We start from the raw sequence: 10,823 nt of genomic DNA on the forward strand, positions 1-10,823 counted from the left end.
GCTTCCCAGAAAATTTATTATCCCTTTTGTTCACCTGAGCCTCTACATATCACTTCAAGTCACATTCTGCTCCAGCTTCCTTGAGACAATCCTGACCTAACCTGAAGATAGGAACTAGCTCCATGCTTGGGCAGCCAGTGCTACAAACAGATTTTTAAGGCTACCATCTCTCAGAACTGAAGTCTGTAGGAAATTTGGTCACAAATGCTACTTGTAAAGTAAAACTTCTCATCATTCAGCTCATCAGTATTCATTACTGGGAAGTATTGATTCCAGGCTAGCTTGCAGATTTTAGGATGACTGCAACCAGGTTTTGCAGCTGTAGTTCGTGTTCCTGCTAAAAGGAAAGTAAATACTCAAGTAATAAACAGTAGCTCTTTCTTCTGATAAAGAAAGACTTACCCAGCTGTTGATTCCTCTGAAAACACCAACCTATACACATAGAATGTTTAAAAAGGGCCAAAGATTGGGCTTTAGGGAGCAGGCATCAGAGGCACGAAGTGTTGCAGTAAACACCGTACTTAAGGCAGCAGTATTGCAAAGTAAAGACTCCCAGGAAGTCCACATCAGCAACAGTAGAAGGTAAAATCCAAGTCTTCTGGATATTCAGTTGACTTAGATGCTAGTTTGAGAGCTTCTTCCATAGCCAAAACACAAACTCATGTCACAAGCTGATGTGCTGAGTCTACGGCTTAGATCTCATCACCCTAGTTACAACCCACTGCATTTTCTTGGACAGTGCCAAACACTGCTTATGTTTCAGTACAGCCAAGTGTTGGCAACCTAAACACATGCACCAACACAGAACAATAAAACCAAGGGCAGCTGACAGCAGTTCACCCCAGCTCTTTCAGGTGCCAGGTTCAGTCTCATGCCCAGGTTTATACAGCTGACAAAAAAGCTATACATCAGTTCTGCAACAGCTCATGGACATGGTAGGTCTCAAATTCCCATATCAGATTAGATTTTTTTTCCCCTCCAGGCTCTTTCATACATCCAAGGAAGAAAATTAGATCAACTACCTTCTGGAGTCATTCCAGTCACTGTAAGACGCACAAAAGCATGATTACCATTTGACTTTTTCAAAATCCAGATTTTTTTTTAAGGCCTCATTAACATAGATTAGTGCAATGCATTAGAGGAGAGCTGTGCAGTTTGCATAACCCCTTAGACAAGTGACGATGTGTAACACAAAGGTGGGCAATACATTTGTGCATTAGTCCAAAGCTACGGCCAGAGCCTGACCCTCAACAATTCTTACAAGAGAAAGGTGGGAACAAGCAAGGTGTACTAAGATACATTTGTAGTACTTAGAGGACAAAGACCAGAAGCTCCTAGGAACACAGCTGAGATACTACTGTAGGGGAACACCAGATGCAGGTATAGAATATCAACTTGCTAGTAAGAATCCAAGTCCACAGGCAGCCCCCACCAGAAGATACTTTAGAATGAGAAGAAAAAAAAAGGACAGACATAAAAAGCCAATTAAAATACAAGTACAGGACAAATTGGTAGTTCTTTAGGCTAAGGGTTCCACATTAATATATCTGCTCCCTCCTATATCCATTGTTAAACTGAAACAGCATGGCCACAGCTCTAGCTGCTGCTGCAAGCAGCAACTGCAGGGCTGTGCAGTAACTTCTCATGAAACTTTGGTTTTTTCCACTTGGAAACCTGAGATTTGGCACACATGCCATAAGCCCTTAAGATTGTACTTCACTGGCTTTGGAGAAACAAAGCACAAAGCCAGCCACTGCGAAAAATCCTGAGCATACACTATGGGAATCTGCCTTGTCAAGGGACTGAGGCCATGTTAGATGCCAGGGGACAGGGTTATGTCAGCAGACAGGCTGATACAAGAATCAATCATGGTTGGAAAAGACCATTATGATCATCTAGTCCAACCGTAAACTTAGCATTGCCAAGAAAGCCCAGCTGGCTCCAGAGTAGAGCCCAGCCTGTCTGCATACCACTGCCTGTTTATCACCTGTATGCCAGTCTTCCTTTGCCACCCTGTATGAAGATTACAGTAAAGATGTTACAGCAGTAACATTTTAGGAAAGTAATTAAGAACTGCTTTTGTTCACAAAGGAAAGGAGGAATTACTATATCTTCTCTAACGTGCTCTGACCACAACTTCTCCATTCCTTGGAATTCTTTTCAAATATGGCATTAGCATAGGAGTTATTTCCTGCTTTATACTAAAGCTCTAGTGATTTACACTTAACATGTTATGCAAGTTCAACTCCATGCTATGCATCAAACAGTACAATTAATAAACATAGTAAAGTCTCCTCTCCCCTACAAACATACAATACATCTTACTCTTTATTAAGTATCAAATCGTCTCCAACATAAATTACATCCAAATTACATAAGTTTCAAGAAAGTCAGATATTTTATGTACAACATTTGTCTTGAGTCAGATATACCTTTATAATTTTAACCTGTAACATGAAAAGCAAACCTACATCAGTACCAAATAAAGCATTAAAAAGGTAACAAATATATAATTTTTTAGAAATGCTTTCAGAATGCTGAAGTTAATGACAAAGATTTTATAGTGCAGTAGTCTTGGGTTTTTAGCTCTTAGACCATTTCTCTGTTTTTGCGGATAGCACAGCAGAGAACCATACTGAATATCATGCCGAAAATCTGTAAAGAAAGCAAACACATTAGAAAACAGGAGATCAAAGCACATTCTTCTGTCAACACATGAACAAGCATAGCTGCTCTTCCTGGTCCAGAGGCCATATTAGCTCTACTCCTCCTCCCACATTTCAGATCATTCTCAAACCCCTTTACCCTCAATATTTCCAAATATATCAGCCACTGCCATATCTCCTAAGAAATCTTTGACCATCCCAGCATATCTGCATCCATGTCATACTTTTCTCCAGAAGTCAAATAAACAGTGCGAGTAATAAAATCTATTCTTGTTATTTCAGTTCTCCATCAGAGTCTTTAATTGTTACAAAAAACCCCCAAGTATCCACAAGAGATACTGGGATTAAGAAGTGGGCTGGCAACATGACCAATACATATTTGCCCTGTATACACACATACACTACCAATACACCTTCACTGCTGCTCAAATGACAAGGTGGCAGATTCTAATCCAAAGCAGAAGCAGGGAGGTCCAAGACACCCCACCCTCTGCGCTGCCTCAGGGCCCTGCAGCACACACCCTGATCCTGCCAGTACTTGCCACTAGTGCAATCGGCTTGTAGACTACCATGCCAGGCACTGTTCAACAGACATCTGCTATAAGTACCCTTTGGCCATACAGCTACCCTCTAAATAATCTAAAAACTTACCATTATAACAGCAATGCCAAGGCCAACTGCTCCAATCACATTCAATTTTGAATTGAAGACATCATCAATGGCAGCAGGGCATGACTGAAAAGAAACAGACTGTTCATTAGAGTTTCATACATACTAAAAGTTTGTTTCTGTTTGCTTGTTTGAGCTCACGTCTGCTGATTGATTCTACACCTTTGACCAAGTCTGCTTGCACTAGAGATTAATACTCATCATTTGAAAGCTGCTTTGAACTGGCCTTTATTTTCACACCTTTAAGAGCCAGGGATGTTCCAACAGAAGTTGAAAAAGTTTAAAACTACTCTTCAAGTATCTAAACCTCTTAACTGTACCTTGGCTACAGTAGGATTCCCTTCTCAACACCTGCAGTTGGTCAGGTAGATCAGGACCAACAGCAGTTGTACCAGACATAGCTTGTTACCAATGGCTGTCACCATTTAAGTTGCTGTATTGCTCAGCTCTTATCAAAACAGATTTTAAGCCACTCTTTATATTTCTAATTGCTATAGTAATTTTGCAGACACCTTATGAATACATGGTACATGGGAATGGCAAGATTTCTTGAGCTGCATGCAGGCTATGGGCAGATTCAGAGGCACTAGTTTGAAGCTCCAAGGACAATGAATTACCACTGCAACTAAAGAAAAATTTAAGTACAGTCCTTTCCCTGGCAAAGACAAATCGTAGCCAAGAAAAAGAACCAGGAACTTTTTACAGAGATATAAATCTTTAAGGGCCTGGTAGCTGGTCAAAGTCTCATCCTACCTCCTGTCCTACTTATTTCAGCAGCACAGCACAATGAGCTGCTGAAAACAAGTTTTTTCTTTAATTGTTCTTTATCTAGTCCAGTAGGAAAGACTGAGTCAAGGAATAAAGGGATATACTGGCAAGAATTAATCAGTTAAATCAGAATATCAATATAGCTCTACTTACAGATACACACAGATGAGCCACACCATTACATCCCTTTAATTTTGCAGTCTATCTACTGTTTGGCTTTTTGTGCCCTTTTTTCTTCCTACAGCTGTGACTAGGCCATGAACACATCAAAAGATAAAGACAACAGATGAAGCTAAAACACACTTAGCAAAATAAAAGCAAACAATAAAACCTGCATGCTGCCTCAGCTACTCCCATACAGTCTAACTCAGCAGATTGTATGGACAGGACTAAAGATACAGTCTAAATACATATTGAAATATCTCATGTGGTCAGATACTTGAAGGCACAAAATCATCTGGGGTAAAAGGAAGAGCACAAGTAAGATGAAAAAGATCAAATCATTAATTTAATTCTTGCACTGCAAGAACTTTATTTTCTATGAGAAAACCCATAAAGGTTCTCTCAAAGGATGATGCAAGAGCACAGGACAGTTTTAAGAACAACAGGAAAAGGGGTAATTAAGAACTATACAAGATGCCTCTCCTGCATCTGTGGCATACAGGCATCTTTGCAGCAATATTGCAACAGGGGAATCTGATTCGGAGAACCGGCTTCACAGTGACATACTAACCTGAACACACCCTCCTCTCCTTTCCCTTGCTAGAACTTCCAACCCATTCCACCCCATGCACTACTTCTCCCTAACCAAAATGGGATATGACACCTCCTGTGTAGCACCGGGAAGAGGCTCTGGAAATAGCAGCAGACAAGAGAACACAGCTCTTGAGCTATTCTTTTTCTTGCGTGAGGTTTCGGCCATACACGATCCATCATACCAGTGAGGTCAGTGACACACAAACTGCACACTTCCTGTGCAAGTTCAGATTTCCTGCATTCTTTCCACAGTAACAGTATGTTGATTTTCCACAACCAGACTGATTATAGAGATAGGTTGCTAAGTAAGTGTGATGCGTGGATTTCCCATGATCTGGAAGGGTTTATTCAGAAACATGTTTTTCCTTCTACTCATGGGGCAGAGCTGTTTGCTAATGAAGTCATGCTTTACCACAACAGAAAGCGACTCGAGCATGCTCTTCTTTGGACAGGTATCCATGAACTGCTGCTCAAGAACTCCTGTAAGACCACAGCAATCTAGCTACAAGAGAAAACAGGAAAAGAGAACCAGGTTAAATAATTCTTATTTTCACACTGTATTGGGTAAAAAGGAGAAATAGAGTACATTAGGCTTTATTACAGGCCTTATGCAAATTTGCTTAGAAATCTCGTTAATGTGACTGCTATAAATCTAATTTTTAAAAAGCCTTTATTACATTAAAGGACAGGATTCTGTAAGGAAGAGCTAGATCTCACCAAGTATATACACATTCATTTAGTGACAGCTTGTACTCCTTACAGGCACAAAGGTGAGCTCCTCATAGACATGCAGGTATGTATGCTATGGCACTTCTAGATCAGTGCCACAGATCTAGAGTTTCCCAGCTTGTGTCCGAGTTTTACAAAATGAAAAACTAGTTCTATGCATTTCAGAGGTTCAGAGGGACAAAAAAGCATACTGAATTCACCAGTACTATACAAAAATATCTTCTCTGCAAGTTGTTACTAATACTCCCTTGGTTTCTTCTAGTTAGTAAGGCACTAGAGTTGTACAGGGGACTGGATGACAAGGAGAACAGTGCAAACAAGCTTCATTACTGTCTAGTTTAAGCATAACCACATACTTACAGCTAACTGAAATGCTTTCAGGGTCTCTCTGGCAGCTGGTTGAGATCTCTTTCCATAGGTTTCCACGTAGAAGTCCTTTAACTCTTCAATAACCTACAAGGGAACAACGAGTTGTGGTATATTACTGTTTTACCTTAATATTAATTATGGAAAACTTGTTTTGAGTCAGTCATTGAAACTTCTGCAACCTACAATACCCATCCTTTTGACATGTAGAAACAGAGGGTGGAAACTGAGGGTGGACAGCATTTCTCAGCCAGAACAGGTGAGTCTCACTGGTACACTCAACTTGAAAGCCACACCTAAACAGATAAGATTCAGAGTTTCCCTTCCAAAGCTCTGAGCTTCTAGGCGGAGTGAGCAATCCAAGTCTTTTCCCATTGGTTACACAAAAATACTCCCTATTAATTTCTGCACCCCAGAAAATGCTATATTCCCTGTTGCATAATGCAAGCAGAAAAGCAACCCCAATCACCAAGCACCTCATTTTGAAATAACACAGAATCCTGGTCGCTTGTGAGGCGATAGCCCAGATCAGTCGTGTTTTAGATACAGAACCCTTCAGCCCCTAACTCACATCTAGAAATGTTAAAGATTCACTGATGGCTTGCTTCACTTCACAGCTCAGCCAGGTACTGCCTGGAAGGCATCTCTAGCGTGCAACAGCATCCTGGATTCTGGCTTCTCTGCTACAGTCTGATTTTTAAATATTAGAGTTTAATTTCTTGTATTGTTCTGCTAGAATGAGTCTGCTTCCTCTCCTCCAAATTCCCTGGGTAATTGAGATTTGACTCACACTGGTATAGTTTTCAGTAGACTAACTTTCTGTGGGCACAGTCACAGAATCATCCAATGCTTTGGGTTGGAAGGGAACTTCAAAGACCATCTAGTCCAATCCCTTGGGCAGGGACATCTTTCACCAGGTCAGGTTGCTTCAAGCCCCATCCAGTCTGACTATGAACACTTTCAGTGAGGGGGCTTCCACAGCTTCTCTGGGCAACCTGTTCCAGTATCTCACCACCCTGCTGACTTTTAAGAACAACCCACCTTTTCTTTATTTGCAAATCCCCAGATTGCAGCAGCAATTTCAAGGGCAAAAATCACAAAAAGGAACAGGAAGAACTAGAAAAGAAAGATCAAATAATAAATCAGTACAATAGCACCACAAAACAGCATTAGACATATAAGTGACCATTCTATGATTCCATGATACACTGCAAGCTTGTCTAGTCCCCAGCATTCAGACTTGTGGAAACTGTCACTCAACCAGTTTCCATCTGGATGTCTAACATGCTGGTAAGACCAGGAAAGACACCACACTGCACTGGGTCAGCACTTCTTCCCAGGAGTGGCAGAAAACCCAGCAGTGTTTTCTTAACAGAAGTCTTCCTTTTTGATCAGTGTTAATTAAAATCAATCATCTGTCAACTGTGACTTTGAAGTTGCCCAGGTCACTCAGACAGATTGCAACAGCTGACACCAATTCCTTTCTCTGGGTTGTCACCCCTGTTGCTTTAGGAGTCATTACTTAATACCCAGTTTGCCACCAACTCCCAGAGAGCTAATGGTCACTTTTGTTGTGTGTCCCATAAGACAAAAATAAAAGTGTCATCTGTGTTTAATTGACTACCAAGTCTAAAACACCACTACAATTTAAAGGCTCTTTAAAGAGAGAGGTTCAGAATTACAACAAAGGGCTAGACACAGCATTTTAGAAGAAATATATGAAATTAGCTTCTTTCATGACACAGAAGGGGAATTGTTCTATTACCAGCTACAGTAGTAGTCTTTTAATTAACTAAGTCTTCTGGTTATTTGGATGAGTAGTTCTACAAGTATACAGATGTGCATGAACCCAGTAAGCTCCACTGGCCCTTCCAGTCTGAAAACAATGAGGTTGCTCTCCAATAATTGGCTTGCAAAGCAGTTGTCATTTAGAAGAGCTAATCCTGTGATTATGAACAGTAGAGGCTTGTTTTTTCAAGGATCAAATACCACAGTTCTTGTCTCAAAGACTAAAGATTGCACAGACTTTGGAGCTCAGGACAAACTGTTTAATAAATAGCATTACTCTTGTCAACATTTTAGTTCTGTATTCACACATACTCATTGTTGCTTCGGTATCTGAATGTCACTCTTGAAGATACCCCATATTCAAATACAATATGGACATTTAGATTTAAGGCCAGAGTGGAAACCATATGTCATTATTTAACATTTTAGCATTATGTAGGTGACCATGAGTTTAAATGTGGTGGAGCCAAAACAATCAGCATCTGCTGCCCTTTAACTGCACAGTAATATTTCCCTTCCTTTCTCATCATGCTGCTAAAAATTTAAACACTACTCTGAACACTTACCAGGCCAAGCATACACTGAGATTCCTGCAATGCACCACAGCATCCCAAGAAACCAACCAGCATCATAAGTGCACCAGCTCCAATTAGGATGTAAACTCCTAGGGAGGAGAAGAAAAAAAAAAAAAAAAGACACATATACAGGCTAGTTGAGACCTCAGCAGCAAGGTAGAAAATTAGTTGCTCCACAAACAGCATTTTTAGCTTTTGTCAAGGTTTAAGTTTCTTTACTGAGGCACTCCAAGGAGAAAAAAAAAAAAGGGGCTGTGCTTAGTTTTCAAGGCAAACACATCTCAAAACTTGTGGGGAAATTCATTGAGAAATAAAAACTTCAGCTTGGAACAATTAATGTGTACCACTACTGCAGTTTCATAAGTTTTAGAAAACAGGCAAGATAAAGACATCTAAGTCAAACAGTAAGACACACTTTAAAACTGTCTCAGAGCAAGAGTTATCATCTTATCTTCAGAAGAGCATGTTGCAGCTAGAGACAGCTGGAACTAGTGATTTATCCACACATCAGAATTCTTGAAGCATGCTAGCTCTAGGAAAATGGGTATTAAAAGGCATCATAATAATCTCTCATAGGGTTTAAATGCATTCTTTCTCTGCTTTTCCATCAGGAAACATTGAATTATTCCACCAGTCATGGTGGTACAAGCCTACACCTCAACCACCTAACCTGACAGCCTCTCTAACTACAAGAAACTCAGTATTTTCTGCTTTTGCAAAAGCAGATACTTCTTCAAACCTTATCAAGCAGCTGAGCCTGTAGACCATTCTGCCCAGAATTTAGGTAGCAAGTGTGCTGGAGTGTAGAAGGCAAACACTTCTAGGTTAATTGATTCCATTTATGTCTGGTCCTCTCCTCCTAAGCTTGGAAACTGCCAGCTTAAGAATTACAGCTGCTAGCTGGTGAGAGCAGCAAGATGTAGCAAGCAAAACCACTCCTTAAGAACAGCAAGAAGTTATTATTTGGGTGGTGAAACATAAGACAGAATCAGCACAAAGCATGTAGAATTAACAGGACATTTCTATCAATATAGACAAAAATACAGTTCTGGCCTTCAGAGACCAAATCTATTTAAAGAATGCCATACGTGTGTGTTTGAAAATGATGTTTTCTAGATGCAAACCTGTAAGGTTAGCTGCCAAAATAAACACTTACTTGATTAAGCATCTGTAAGTGACCAAGCCTGACATTTCTTATCAGCTGGAAATTCCAGCACCAGTTTTTTTACCCCAGCTTGAACTTTTATCCATTTTGAAAGAGTCCATCATAACCTCTTATTTCAGTTTATTTTTAGTAGTACAGAAAACTTTTGAGGTAACATGCTTTGTTATTAGGTGCAAACTGACAGATCCTTTCAATTTCCTATCAGAAGCTGCAGTAACTACTCACAGAAAAATATATTAAAACTGTAATTCCTATTAAACACTTTTTTTAAAGCTCAGTTTAACCTACAGAGATTTCAAGTAGGTTTCACTGTTTTGCTGCATTCAGCCAGCAGCCTAAGTATCACATCATAAAACTTTTATATTTTAGGAGGTTGAAAAGTTGTTTTAGACTACCCAAAATAAGACTTGTTAAATATTCAGCTCAATGGCTAAGTTCAGATTTCTCTTCCTTTTTCAAGGTCCAGTTAAAAGCATGTGGAAGTCTTCATGGCAGCAGCAAGAACAACCCAGTTTGCTACCATGCCAGCATACCAAGGGTGAAATACAAGCTTTCTTGGAGATAAGCAGTCTGCATGCCTGTGGCCTCTTCATGATGTTGCACAAGCCTTTCAGTATTCCCAACTACAGTCTCTAAACAAGCCTAACTCATCATTCCTAACAGTACTACCTTCCAGCATGCCTTAGTCTTTACTGACCCTTTAGACATCAGTATGGATGTTGTGGCAGATTGAGTAGCTCAGCAGAAGAGCCACTTTCCTTTGCAAGACCACACTGTGGATGGCTAATGAGCAACACCATATAGGATATGGCAAATCCAGGTGATACAGGGATATAAAATATTGTATATAAGCATTGTCCAAATAAAAGATGACAGACAGGTATGCAAGAAAGGTACATACTAGAATTTGCTTTGTTCCCAATTGTTAGAAGTCTTCAAAATCCCCTACTTTGTTTCAAAAAGTTTGAGCACCTATAGGTGACAACTGAAGAAGCATGTGTTCCTCTGCCAAAGCTTAAAAGTGGCTGTAGAGATCAGAATCTTATAGTTAGGATAAAATCTGATTCCATTAGGAACTCCTAAGACATTATAGTAGCAAACCAAAACCATGTGTGTTTACTCCCTAACTGGTAATCAAGCTGTCCCAGGCTTTGCCTGTGGAAAGCCCAGACTAAAATCCTGTAAGACCAGGAAATATCAATGGATAACTCCCACTTCATCTAACTAAAGCTAGATTGATTTAGCTTGTCTGTAATAGTTGCTCATACAGACCACAATACTTGTGCATCCTTTCCATTATATATATATATGTATATAATATATACATATATATAATATATA

The 10,823-nt window shown here is 39.9% G+C and overlaps 1 protein-coding gene across 1 annotated transcript; it reads right to left on the reverse strand.

The window, feature by feature from the left end:
• Positions 1 to 2,316: 2,316 nt before the first annotated feature.
• CD9 (CD9 molecule) lies at positions 2,317 to 8,406 on the reverse strand (the record flags this gene model as incomplete). The annotated part of the gene is made up of 6 exons (XM_010174132.2): positions 2,317 to 2,655; positions 3,318 to 3,401; positions 5,272 to 5,361; positions 5,949 to 6,041; positions 6,996 to 7,070; positions 8,309 to 8,406. Coding segments are annotated over 6 exons (506 nt in total), but the record flags the coding sequence as incomplete, so codon positions are not given.
• Positions 8,407 to 10,823: the final 2,417 nt, after the last annotated feature.

The sequence above is a fragment of the Antrostomus carolinensis genome, unplaced genomic scaffold, assembly GCF_000700745.2.
Source record: "Antrostomus carolinensis isolate BGI_N321 unplaced genomic scaffold, ASM70074v2 scaffold31138, whole genome shotgun sequence".
NCBI classification, from domain to species: domain Eukaryota; kingdom Metazoa; phylum Chordata; class Aves; order Caprimulgiformes; family Caprimulgidae; genus Antrostomus; species Antrostomus carolinensis.